Source organism: Haliaeetus albicilla, chromosome 19 (genome assembly GCF_947461875.1).
Source record: "Haliaeetus albicilla chromosome 19, bHalAlb1.1, whole genome shotgun sequence".
Lineage (NCBI taxonomy): Eukaryota > Metazoa > Chordata > Aves > Accipitriformes > Accipitridae > Haliaeetus > Haliaeetus albicilla.
Window position 1 is genome coordinate 5,761,891 of NC_091501.1, and position 13,680 is coordinate 5,775,570.

General features: G+C 37.3%; 2 protein-coding genes across 8 annotated transcripts in view; one reads left to right on the top strand and one right to left on the bottom strand.

Annotated features, from left to right (window-relative positions):
- APPL2 (adaptor protein, phosphotyrosine interacting with PH domain and leucine zipper 2) overlaps positions 1-1,366 on the top strand; it is a 36,780-nt gene extending 35,414 nt beyond the window's left edge. For all 3 annotated transcript variants that reach the window (XM_069807416.1, XM_069807418.1, XM_069807417.1), the window contains exon 21: positions 245-1,366. In XM_069807416.1, coding sequence (XP_069663517.1) covers positions 245-373 — 129 coding nt within the window. In that variant the 3' untranslated portion in view covers positions 374-1,366. The remainder of the gene's footprint in view (positions 1-244) is intronic.
- Positions 1,367-1,864: 498 nt separating this feature from the next.
- The window catches only part of WASHC4 (WASH complex subunit 4), a 42,575-nt gene continuing 30,759 nt past the window's right edge, over positions 1,865-13,680 (bottom strand). For 3 of the 5 annotated variants that reach the window (XM_069807414.1, XM_069807411.1, XM_069807415.1), the window contains 9 exons: positions 12,660-12,794; positions 11,809-11,917; positions 11,040-11,106; positions 10,262-10,348; positions 9,578-9,725; positions 8,152-8,248; positions 7,472-7,668; positions 6,408-6,507; positions 1,865-5,114 (listed from right to left, as the gene is read on the bottom strand). In XM_069807414.1, coding sequence (XP_069663515.1) covers positions 5,047-5,114; positions 6,408-6,507; positions 7,472-7,668; positions 8,152-8,248; positions 9,578-9,725; positions 10,262-10,348; positions 11,040-11,106; positions 11,809-11,917; positions 12,660-12,794 — 1,008 coding nt within the window. In that variant the 3' untranslated portion in view covers positions 1,865-5,046. The remainder of the gene's footprint in view (positions 5,115-6,407; positions 6,508-7,471; positions 7,669-8,151; positions 8,249-9,577; positions 9,726-10,261; positions 10,349-11,039; positions 11,107-11,808; positions 11,918-12,659; positions 12,795-13,680) is intronic. The other 2 variants (XM_069807412.1, XM_069807413.1) reach the window with 2 other exon arrangements.

Sequence of the window (13,680 nt, forward strand, 5' to 3'; positions counted from 1 at the left end):
ATAAGAACAGCAAAATAAAGGCTCAGAATGAATTACCTTTTTTTTTTTTTCTTATATACCTAAGGGGTGGTTTTACTGCACCAAAAGGGATTATTTGTGTTTCAAACCTTTAGACTAAAGATTGTCATTAAAAAAAAAAAAAAAAAAAAACAAAACTGCAAAGCCTTAACAAGAAGTACTGGGAAAACAGCATGCTCTTCCAAGATTGCTGCTGCCTGCTGAACTCTCGTTTGTTTTTCTTCAGGACCCAGAAGCATTAGCTCAGCTAATGAAGTCTGTGCCATTAACAAACGATGGAAAGTTCATGCTTCTGAATGATCAGTCAGAAGGAGATGGAACTATACATGAAGAAGGGGAGGAGTCAGAAGCATAAAAAGCTCCTGTCGTTTCCTGCAGCCTGTGTGGGAGCAGGAAAAGCAGGGAGCCGTTTTGCAAGAATCTCTGGTTTTCAGTCATCTGTGTGCACACGAGGCCAGCTTCTGTCCTCCTGCTAGGGAGAGCGTGGCGTCCTTCCAGTGGAGCTTCCTCTGGATGTACAATAGAACAACAGCAGGACTTGACCTTTGAGGCTTTTTGCATTTGTGACTGTCAGGTGTAGGTCTGCTTGGGAAGCTGACAATCTCCGGGAATGTTTCAGCATTAGCCCCTTGCTGCTGGTAGTTAGGACAGCACAGCTCTCAGCCACAAAGGGTTAATCTCACTTCTTCAGATTTACAGTGCCAGCAGCCTACAATTCCACTGAAATTAGGGCAAGCTGTAAGCTGGCAGCTCCTTTAACAAATATCAGGCCTCAAATTTCCTGCCGTAGTCAGTTTTCATAGTTTGCATGATTATGTGCATCTGAATGAAGGTTAAAAATGCACTATTTACTTTATTTTCAGATGAAGTTATTTTTAGTCTAGTTTTAAGTGTAACAAGATTTATCTTTTGTGCTAGCCTATTTACAAAACAATTTGTTAAACACTAAATTTTTCCTATTAATATAATCTATTTTTGTATTGCATCTAGAATAAGCTTACAAAACAAATCTAAGTGCCTACTTGTACCTTCATGGGGACTGCACTCACATGTTCTGTAATTAAATAATGGACATAATGTACCCCTTGATTTATTATTCTAAATACCACTGACATGCAAACATCAGAAGTAGTCAACAAATGTGGCATGTTAGTCCTGTGCAGTTTTTCTATGGTTAGGTTTCTTAAAAGTTAAGTTGCCAGAGATGATAATTGTAGGACAAATAAGTACTTTTGTAATAAGAATTCTTTGTATTTTTAACATTATGGTGACATGCAACAGCTGAAACTACCAGCAATCTTTGGTTTTAAGAAACTGAGCAATAAAAAGCTAGATTGTAAGTCTACAATGTATTGACTAGTCTCATAGTACCCTCCTAAAATTAGACACTAGCTATATTTGGTGAATAAGTTTAGATTTTTTTTTTCCCCTCCAGTTTAACCTGAAAACATGAAACTATACTTTACAAGAACAAACAAAAATAAAAAAAATAAAGAGTAGTTGGGGGGGCTATAATCTGTGGCATAGTTTATATTAATCAAGGTAAGGCAATTTGAACAAGTATGGCTGAAATTCCTCAAACTTTTAATTTAACTCTTCTCAATCACTTACTAGGAAACTAGATTTTCTGTAAGCAGAATCTGTGCTACAGCACCTGAAAGATCCCCATTCGCAAGTGTTTGACATGGAATAAATTCAGTTTAGCTGGTTATTGAATGTTTAAATGAACCATGGAAGAAAACTGTTAGTAACTGACACAAAAACTCCTTCATAAATAAAAGTTGAAGCTGTCTTATCAAAAAAAATGAACACCTAAGTAAACTGATGTTACTGAAGACACTAAGAATAAGGTTCTCAAAATTGCATTTATTAACACAGGTTTATGTACATAATGTTCTCTACTCACAAACCAAAGAGACCGAGGTAACAAAATACCCTTTTGTACAATGAGTTAGGAAACATTAAGTGTTACATTTGGTCCTTTGTACCTGAGAAGCTGAAAACAGCTGTTGTTGATGGACATCAGATGAAAACTCAAATTTACTTCTGATTACAGACCACATTAGGACCTCCAGAACCTGCCCTTCAGCACCAGCCCTTCGTTCCCCAGTCAAGCACAGACCAGTGGGGTGCTGCTGGGGCCATCGCTTACACCAGTCCAGCTCAGCTGCACTCTGCTCCCCCTAACCACGATGCTGCACAGAGGAAGGGCAGGGCAGCCCCTGCCTCTAAGGGCACAGCACCATGGCAGAAGCAGGTTGCAAGACCTCTGGGAGAGCAGCTGCTACCCCTTCTAGGTGTGACAGCCTTGTCACAAGGCTGGACACGCAAGGGCAGTGGTGGCAGCTGCCTTCTCAGGGAGAGAGACTGACCTTCAGCCTGTCCTGCCCCTGTCTTGAAGGAAAATAAACGAGAGATCTGTTTTCTGTCCCTGCAGCAAACTCCTCATCCTCACTTTCCTTTTATCACCTCTGGGAATTTTGAGTGAGCATGGTCAGGTTAGTTTGGGGGATTTTTTGTTTTAGCTCCATCATCTCATCTCCAGAAAAACCCGTTAGGGTCCATGATGTTCCTATAATGGAAACAGGAGGGCAAAAGCAATGAAAATAGTAGTAGCACCACAGCAAGAATTTTGCACCTCTTTACAGATCCTTGTGGGGAGGGGGGAAGGATTTAATGTGACTCTCACTGAGGCATGTGTGACATCCAAATCCAGGATCCACCTTCTATTTCAGATAAGAAAAGTTTTCTGCATGTATATGCTGCTCCATGACAAAGAGAAGGAAATATAAACTACAATCCTGTATTTTAGCAAGAACAGCTGTTATCACTGTACATATTTGTGTGCATGTGTATATTTTTGCCACAATACATTCAGGTCTCCCAGATTAAACAGGGTTCTATAAAAACAGGTTTATGTCTTTCCTGTAGACTTCCCATCACCAGAACCACAGGAATTTGTTAACCACCATACATTAAGAAAATGCAGAGTTCGATTTATGTTCAACTGCAAAGTATTACCTATCCAAGATAGTGTCTTTCCAAAAAAACACAAGGGAAAATACAAGTGCAGATTTTACTAGAGCACGGGTCACACCGTGGCTGTACGTAGCTACCAAGCAAGTCCTGGGGGAAACAGGACACCATCTACACGTGATTCTGCAGTTGCTGGGGAAGAAGGAAAGGTGGTGCTTGGCCACTCCAAGCCAAGGATTTACGTGACTTTGGATGAGAATATGGAAATACGTACACTGCAAGTGCAACAGCATGGAAATTAGCAGCAGCAGCAAAAATGCCGATCTCAGCGGTGCTACTGAGTATTCAGTGCCAGCACAACTTGGTCAAAAAAGGAAGTGTACACAAATTACAAAAAAAAAACCTGTATCAAAATAAAGCAAAAATACAAATCAAGTAATGCAGCATTCTTTAGGGCAGTCTCTGCAATTACAATGAATTAAAAATAAAAACTTTAATGAACCCAGCTGATTTACACAGTCCATGAAGCTTCTGTGTCATGTTTTCAGAACCAACGAAAGGACTTTCCTACCAGTCTGGTCTTTCCAGCTGCAACAAAACATTTGTCCTAGCTTTCTGAATGTTGAAGTGACTGGCAGGAAAGGGCAAAGCAGAAGTAGGTCAGGAGTTGTCTTAACCAGCAACCCAAGGGTGGGTGGAACAATTTGAACCATTAAAACAGTGTCTTTTTTATAATTAGAAGATATGAAAGAAGCTGGCAAGTACAGTCTAAAAATATAGCTAAGAGTGCCAAAAAAAACCCCCAAAAAGTAATTCTCAGTTGGACTGACTGGAATAGTTTATTCTAGTTAGTAAGTCCTACAAGTGTTTTATGTTCTGGGAGATTAAACACAACTATATCTTTTAATGAAAGTGGTGTTTACTTTTAAGCCAAGTCTAGCTACTTAAGTTAAAAATCTGAGTAACTCTTGCACAATCTAGATCCTCTACTTGCAGGCATTAACAGATGTTGTATTTATGCAGAGTTCTCACAGTGTTCAGCAGCTTCTGAAGCCTGCAGTGCAATTATTGTTAATAATCAGGCATGTAAGACTGTATGAACAACACAGACGGTACAACAGACCTACAAAGGCTAGGAAATACAGAATTGAGGCTGAAACTTGCAATTAGGCACAACATATTCATGAAGTGTAAGATCACTTAATAGTTACAGACACCCATCACACAGTGTCTGGTCATAAAAGGAAGAGCTGATTGTGGTTCTGTCTTGGCTCTGGATTTCCTTACTTCTGTAGATGCAAATCAGACCTTCGGTATGAAATGAGAAGTAATTTATTATGTTAACTTTTCTGGTTTTCCCATTCTCTGATATGGGGGGAAAAACAGCAGGGGAAAATAAATGCCTGACAGGATCCTAAGTTCCCACAGTGCAAATAATATCTATAGGAATAATAAGGGTTTGTGGAATAAAACATTAATAAGGATTTCCATTTTGTGTAATAGCTTGAACATACACTCACAACATACACTGTTATACCTCCAGTGTAATCTGTGACTGCATTAAATACAACAGGACTGCGTAAAAACAAGTCTGAATTACTTTTTTGGACAACAGATACACACAATATCTTGATTCACTTTTTTTCTGGTTGAAGAGGTACACCAGTTCAAATCTTAGACCAATGGCCTATGAGTCTTTTTTTTTTTTAATGCTATGTTAGAGATGCAAGAATGCATCTAAAAATCAGTAACGTTTTTTTCATCTGCACATCTGTACTTTAAAATAACTACCTCCAAGGTCAACATTTTAGATAATTATTTTCAATCTAAAGAAAGTGCTGTAAATAATGCAGACTCCTGAAAAATAGGAGTTTCTACCAGAAATATAGACAAACACTGACCTAGCCTCACTGGATGCTAGCATACTACTGTACATTTTCTGTTGGGTTTAACAGAGCAAGTAAATCTAGAGCTTTTACCCCTACAGAGTGTTACTGGTAACGACAAGAACATGAATTATTTGAGTATGTAATATCACCCGTACCAGCCATATCATTTCACAACAGGATCTGCAGGTGTAGAGTTGGCAAGATCTCCATTGCTTGCTTTAACAGATTCTTCTACAAAAATAAAGACATGGATCATGTTTAATATTTTATTCAGGGCAGTAAAACCAAAAGCGTTAGCATATGTATTATGCTGATGTCATAACACACTTGATACATTATACCATGGTCAGCATATGCAAACTGACCTTCCAGCACAAAGGGTCTTGGCCCTATGACAAAATCTGTATTTGGGGCGAAAGGTTTCTTCAAGCAGTAGAACTTGTGTAAAGATTACACATACACACTAACACATTTTGGAGAGTTCAAGTCCAAATATTACAGTAGAAGGCAAAGATACTATCACGTTCGAAACCTTTCACTCCGGTATGCATTTCAAGCTTTTCTCACCACAAAACCCATTTTTCAGGGAACTGAACACATATCACAGTGATTATTTAACCTAAAATATAATTAAGTAACTGATGTTCTGCAGAATGCTCTCCTAGAACTGTTTTCCTAGTGCAGAAGAAAACTGATCTTTGGCTCCAATGACTGTAATCTCACAGGTCGCTTGTGCCTTTGTCAGAACCACAGTGGAAAATTATTTACCAATTCCATTGTTAATATACTGCTACCTGAGATTAAGTAACTTCTGGCTGAACTGCACTTCTGTATCTTAATCCTTGGGAGCACTCCCATTTCTTTGAAAAGAGCTTTCCCATACCCAAGAGAATCTTCCAGAATTCATGAGGGAAAATATATAAGCATGAATATAAAGCACAAAATACCCATGTTACCTAGTCAAGAGACCATACCACAAATTAAGATCCTACCCTTCGAATATAATTCAATAGTAGACCAAAACATATCATAAACATCTGAAAGTCACCTGTAGTATCTGCATCATCTGCCTACGTAAGTTGAAGAACAGCTGGTAAACAACAGGTGAAAACCACCAGTTTATTTCACACCAGCTAAGGTTGTGCAGAAGAGGCCATCATTGTCAAAACTGGTAATTGAGAGGGCAAGTATTATGCTGAAGTTACTGAATTTAGTATTACTGCAAGTATGCAATTCTCCCTGTCCCAGATTTTTGGGGGTTGGTTGACTTTTTTGTGGTTTTGGGATTTTTTTGGTCCATCCCCCCTGTCCCCCTGAAGCCCAGTTTGAAATTCACCCATTCCAAAGAAGGCCTCTGTGAGCTGTTCTGGACTCCTCAATCACCTTTGACCCCATAAAACTTTCTGGAATACTGAAATCAACCCACTAGCAAGAAAGCAGCTACGGAAAAAAGAAAAAAGCACCTTCACCTACAAAGGCACACCCTCTCATAAGCCAAAGTGTTCTACGTATAGCATCACCCACCTTCTTTTTCTTTCTTTTCCTGGTTTTCTTCTGCTGCAGTTTTATCTGCTCTGAAAAAAATTCTTGCGCTACTTAATGAGAAATAAAGGAGTTCAAATTCCTAAGGGAAAAGATACAGACGAGGAGCATCAGTGTTTCACAAGTATAAATTTGTAGACAAATATAAACAGGATTTTTCAGAAGCATCTAAAAGGCAACTACATTTTAGTATCTAAATCACTTAAATACTTTTGAAAAATCTTTCTCCATTCATATCTTGTTCACATGCATTTTAAAGCAAACATCAGCCAAAAACTTTAAAGGGTAATTTAAGTAAAGCAGCATCAGTGCAATAAATCTGTTGCTAATCTACTGAGGCTGAAAATGAGGTTTGTAGCAGCAGTGAGAATTTGGAGCAACTTGCCCATGGAAAATCATGCAAGCCAACAAATTTAAGTGACCACAAGCTTGATCAGTTTCTGAACAAGGTTCAGTGATGTAAGGGGTTTTTTTAACAGAGGAGCAAACACAGTGCACACTCATGGGAGTCATGAGGACATACAGAGCTTTATCTTTTTCAACAACAGATACGCTTTCGCAGAATATAATCATGGGCTATTAATAAATAGCCAAGTACAGATTTGTCCCATAGCCTCCTCAAATCAAGAGCAGAGAGAGAGAGAAAGCATTTACACCACCAATGAAACCTGAACTGCTATGCTTCAAAATTCAAATGCATCTTTCACAGTGTTATGTAAAATCTTTGTTATGAGAAATTTAACCAAAACGTTATTCTCTCCTATTTAACCATTTAGGTTTTAGCTGCATTAGATTTCAAACTCCATGCAACAAAGACTTCCAATCAACCAGGTCAAGCTCCTGCCTCACTCAAATATAACACACACTTAATGACATCCCCTTCGGATCATACATCTCAAGTCTTTATACTCTTTTTTTGCATTGTTGCTGTAGACAAAGCTCTGTGGTTTTTGCTCTTGATAAGCTCTGTCAGAGAACAGATACCTGAATTGTGATGGGTAAGTGCAGAACTCAATACAGAACAGATAACTAGACCCATGTTATACCTGTAAACAAACTTCCAGTCGCTTGTGTGTAAGGTTCATAGTTTGTAGTAGTTTTTCATCTTGATTAGTGGACTGCACATTCTGTTGCTTAGCTACTGCTCTTATTTCCTTCACATACTTCTCTCTAACAGACTGGAACCAATGCAGAGAATCAAACTCCTGGTACTGATCCAAAAGCTTCAGAATGTAAGCCACACCTATAGTCATTAACAAAACATGTACCAAAGTCAACATGCAATTTGTAAAATGTTTTGTGAACGTCTTTAATGGATCAGCCTAAGCTGATAATTCCCACACATAGAAAATTTAAATTGCAATTAATTTACAATTAAATCTAACAGGAAAAAATCACAACAAAGAACAAACTTCCATTTTTTAAAACCTCACAACTTATCCAAAGACTTGCACACCTCCTCATCTGCTGACATCTGCAAGCTTTGAAAGAAATTGGGGAGCACCAACATACGACAAAACTGTCTGCTGCCATCTCAGCTATTCCATGCTTAGGAGATTCTGAACACAACAATAGCCCACAAATCCACTGTGCTGAAGCCAAGACAACCCAAATTTAAATTATGGAATTTTTAATTATGGGAACACACAAAATATAAACAAAACTTTTCCTGCAAATATCCATTGTGTTGGCTTACCCAAAAGCTAGTCAATGTGCTGAAACTTACCCATGGCAAACCCATCATCAGTGAAAGCTGCTCCACTTTTGTTCTTCTTATTCAATTTCTCCTTGCAACTGATCGAATGCTCTACAAAATTGAGGGTCTGAAAGAGTGAAAAGCTGTCTTGGAATCATCAAGAGAGACTCACAAGTTTTAAAAGGTATTTGCATACATGCTGTTACTTATAATTCCACACCCAAAACTATGCTAATCGTGTCTCCCTGCATTAGGCATTTTTGCATGAAAACTTGTCCCTTTTCTAGATTTTTTGGGAAGGAAATAAGTTAAGCTTTGGAAAACATTTGCATATGCATAAGTAAAAAAACCAAAGGTACATCTTCACTGTTCTCATTAGACTATTACTTTGCATTCTCTTGGTGATTACTAAAGGTAAACATGTAAACAAGTAAAGGATAATTAAAATAGCCCAGGTTCTGGAAAGCTTAAAGATATTAGTGTTTTAAAGCTACAGTATGTTATTTCACTCTATTTAGAATACAGTAAAAATATTTCAATAGTCTTACATTTATGACGATGTTGAACAACATATCCAGGTAGTCATATCGAGCAATGGGTATGTGTATACAATAACCACTTGAGACACGGAAACATGTGTACATTAACAACTTCTCAAAACCCTACGACAGTTTCAAAGTTAACTACACTGAAATGCCTTTTTAAAACCAAAATGGGTGGTATATTCCTGAAACTGTATTTGTCAGAAAAAACTCCACAAAAGGGAAGAAAAAAAAAAGAACAAAATATTTATCATAAGCCTTTACTTTCCCTCACTTCTATCACCATGACATACCTGTCCTCTCACACTCTTAAGTTCACAGCTCATCAACATTCCAAAATTAGTTTCTAAAATGGGATGTTACACATGAATCTGTTAAGATTGTTTAGGCCTTCCAACTGAACTGCTTCCCAATGCCCAGAATGCTGCACTCATGTGTGCATCACCAGTTCAGTTGGACTCTTTCTAAACAAAGCTTATTAGCAAAAGCAGGTCCAATTGCAATAGAGAGGGCCCCCATTTTACTGCATTAGAACATGGCATTAAAAGAGTGTGAAGATACCTAATGTGATGCTGAAAGCACACACACAAGAGCCAAAGAACATGGTTTTAAACTCCCTTCATCCTTGATGTTCCCATTCCTCCTTTTTCATCTCAGCTTCTCTAAATTTGATTCAAACAGGAGAAGTAGTTTTTAAAGTTACCTTTGAGTGCTAATACATGAATTGATGTAAATAAAGAAAAACATGGCTCTGGACTACCATCAACAAAGCCATGCTCAAAACAATCCCACTCATAATCAGGAAAGAAAGTAGAGTATGGTAGTCAACAGCGTAATACAAAATATGTAAACACAAACCTGATCTGATACTTTTTAAAAAAATAAGTACTGGTACCCACAATGCAAATACTAACCAGTGGGGGAACAATTATATAGAAGTTCCGCAAATGCATATTCTTTGGACTGCGGAACTCAGGAGCAAATACATCCACAAGCATTTTGAAGTACTCCGTTCCTTCTGCAAAGTTACGTGCGAGGTCACCGAGGACAGAGTCCAACTGCCTGCAAAGGATAAGCAATGTGTTACCTGGTTTCTGCTAGAAGTTTCTTTGCTTGCTCACCCCTTGGGGTAACAACCCTCTCCACCCTTTTGCTACACTCACAATCCAGTATTCGGACCGGAGTGTCCAAGATTACACCCTAGCTCTACAGCCACCTTGAATCATGCTTCTTGGTTTCATTTTCTCAAAAAAGGTCTATGAATAGAATACTTGCATCTGTTTTTCCTAAGGCCCCGAACATTCTGAAAGTAGATGTCAGGCATGTGGTGAGTAAAGTTCATTAGCCTTTAAGTCACAAGGATTTTATCAAGAAACCTGGTTCTAACAGTCTGTTAGTACCAAATGTCACTTCGCATTCTTAAAACAACTGCTTCTACTTTCTCTGCTTTAAAGAAGAGCAAATATTTTTGTATAAAGTCAGTTGAACTGTTAACACACACACAAAAATGCAACTAATAACTGCATTTATAACTTTGAAATTACAACACTCTCATCCCATTCCTTGCCTGAGACCTCAAAAGCATGATGTTAGGGTACCTTGCTGCTTTTTGTGTTTCTTCTGAGAGTCCTTCTTCTTTCACCAGCTCTTCAAAGTTAACAATATCTTCCAGATCAGGAACAAACCTGAAAACTTACTGTTTGTTAGGATTATGCTCAACTATATTCACTGAAGTATCTACCATAATTTATAATTTAGTTAGTCTTCTGGGCTCAAACTACTTGCTTGAAGTTATATCATATCTGCCATACCATTCTTATCCAGGCACTATTACACACACATTATTTGTACTTCTGCTTTTACAGGCTACCATCTCCTCTCTCTAGCACTTGCTGCCCTTGATAACTGTAAGCTTACTATTATTTGCAAGAAAACCAAGTATTTCTTTGTACGTAAAAGTCACTATGTTTTAATGACCTTATATAAACACAGATAATCATCTATACAGAAAGAAGTATCAAAGAAATGTTTTTTCCAAGTTCCTCAAGGCTGGTATTATTTTTCTTTAATGCACCCTTGAAGTGATTAATGTCAGGAATTACTGACTTAATTAATGCCTAATGACTTACATGTACATTCTGTTAACTCTTTTGCAGAGTTTTTCCATAGAATTTGTTTGATTTTTAGTGTTTATGGAATGATTGTACAGTTCTGAGTTCCAGCACTGTTTTTGATAATTCTGCTTCAATGAAGGTATAAAAACAGACCTTTTCAAAATTTATGGGGGATGATTAAGAACCTAGGGAATATCAGCATAAATAGGGAGCAAAGGAATGAGAAGGAACAAACAGAAAGATTAAATATTTGTGGAAGTACCTAATTGCACTACTACAGCAGTGAAGTCCACCAGATCTTATCATTCGTACATAACCCATAGCGTTGCCTTTAAAAACAAGAAAAAACAAGGAAGTAATTTATAATTACTTAAATACATACACACTCTTCATAACTCCTATAAGCTCCGAAGTATAAATTAAAGTTGCCATATAGTTCTGGCAAAGAAACTGTTCTGAAAGCCAAATTTTAAAAGTTACATTGAACCCTGATATCAAAAGTCTAAGTAGAGAAATAAAACACAAATGCATCATCTAGCAAGGTTATGTTCACTTTTGTGATAGCATAAGGACCAAATAGTACAAACTCTTTCCACTGGGCACATTAAACACTTGTGCAGGACTGATCTGAACTTGCATCTACAGCACCAGTGGCTGAAAATACCATTGTAATGTCATGCATCACTCGAAGTTACTTCAGCTGGATATATGGCCATTTTCTGAAATATATGAACTTGAGTAATATTTTTTTACTTTGAGTGTAAAAAAATCTGGATAAAATTCAGTTCATAACATAAAGAAAAGAACTTAAAAGAAAATGGGGATCTATGCAAGCTGTAGCTATACTTGCAAGGGCCACTTCTGTGTGATTAGATGAGAGTATTTATTTCACATGGGCTACAAGTGAAGTACTTTCCATCTGACTGGAGTTAAATCTAGTTTTAGCCTGAACTAAAAGTTCAGTTACTAGACAATGAAGATCTCTTCCATTTAATAACATTTATAACATTTTCTTAGATAGCATTTCATACCAATTTGACTTATGAGTTGTCTGAACTGGTCAAGATAGCTCTGGCCATCCGGGGTTATTCCAAGTTTCCTGATGCCACGGTTGAATTTATCTGCTCTTTCAAATGGATACTAGAAAAATATTTTAGAATAATTTGTAAGAATAATTACCTATCTTTAAAATTTTTTTTCATCATATCAATACAATTATATTTGCAATGTATTCCTACCTCACATCTACAGCTTGATTTTTTTTATAAATTATACACCTGCCTGTCTATATTAGTTCACAAAAGTCATTTGGCTAAGTCACTTCTGCAAGCTGAGAAGTGAAACAGAAATGTTACTGTGAACAAGAAAGTAAAATAAATAAGCACTTGACATAGCACAAATAGACTGCCAGCTTCTTTGTAAATACATTGTCTCTTGCATTTTTGAGAAATCAGTTTTCCAGCATGGAAGATGACACCCCAGTCCCCAAATCTTGACATACTGGAATAAGTGCTACACGTTCACATCATTTTGGATTCAATTTGAATAATCTTATTATTCAAAACAGAAAACAACTGTTAAGCATGATTTGGACCAGAAGTTTAGAACCTCCAATGGATTATGACTCCATCAAGTCATTGTTTTCAGGTCACCAAGAGAATGATTTCAGCCTACCTCATATTTACAGAGCAGCCAGAATGAAACAAAGCCATCCTGAATACAGACATTTATATCACTACATTTTGCTAGGACAAAAGCTGTCACTTTGTCTGAAGATGCACATTTAAATAATAGGAATGTTATGGTTTGGTGCACCTTTAGTCACATGAAAGTAGCACTTCTTTTAGCCAAGTTACTCTCAGTCCTTCAAAAATTATTATACCTTGTGATCATTTTGATCCTTGACTTCCCTGAAGAATCTGATGTCTTTGATAAGTCTGGATTTAATATGTTCATCATACATGAACTGGCTAAAAATATAAAACTTTTTCCTCAAAAACTGGTAAGTGAAATTTACCTAGAAGAAAAAAAAATAGTCAGATCAAGAAAGTTAGCAAAATAACAAGCCTATCTAGCAACCAATCTTCAGTAGATTACCAAGTCACTTGTATGTATATAGAAACTTCTACTCAGTTTACTTCAATTTTTTATTCTCAACTTATCTTTTCAATTTCACTGGTTTAAAAGAATAAAGAAAACCCTTCTCCTGGAAGGCCTACTCTCTTCCAGGAAGGGCAGGGGGACCAAGGGACAAGTTAGCTATTTCAGTTTGATGACCTGCCCTACACAGCCACTAGTTTGTGTTTGGAATATCCTGTAACTGTCCTTTTGAAGCAATACAAACATTTTGAAGTTGAAAAGGGCAGACAAGCTCAACTTCCTCAGTCAAGCTGTGGAATCTGCATAATCTCCTGACGCATCTTTTCACTTCCTCAAAGTTTTGTAAAACACTTCCCCATAAGGCAGAACCACACTCCCACCCTATGCAACTCAATTACTTCTCATGTCTGCATAAATAACTTTACTCACAGTCAGAAGTGACTAAATCTACAACACCAGGAAATAAAGTGAGTAACAGCATTTTTTTGAGTAACTGATATCCCCATTGTCAGAAGAATAGCGCAAGGGAAGTTACTTCCAATAGTGCAAGAAATCATGAAAACCTAACTTTTCTAATCATCGCTGCTTCTATATAGTGACTGGACAGTGGGTTCAATATTTCAGCAAGTTTTTTTGTTGTTGTTGTTTTCTTTGGGGTTTTTTTGGTTTTGTTTGTTTGGGGTTTTTTTTGATGGGGCCAGAAGAATGGAAAAAAGAAAACAGCAAAGAGGTAGAAAGAAGTTGAGCAGCAGATTGGAAAGCACCAACCTGGGAACCACAGTGATAACTTCCTGCTGCAGTAG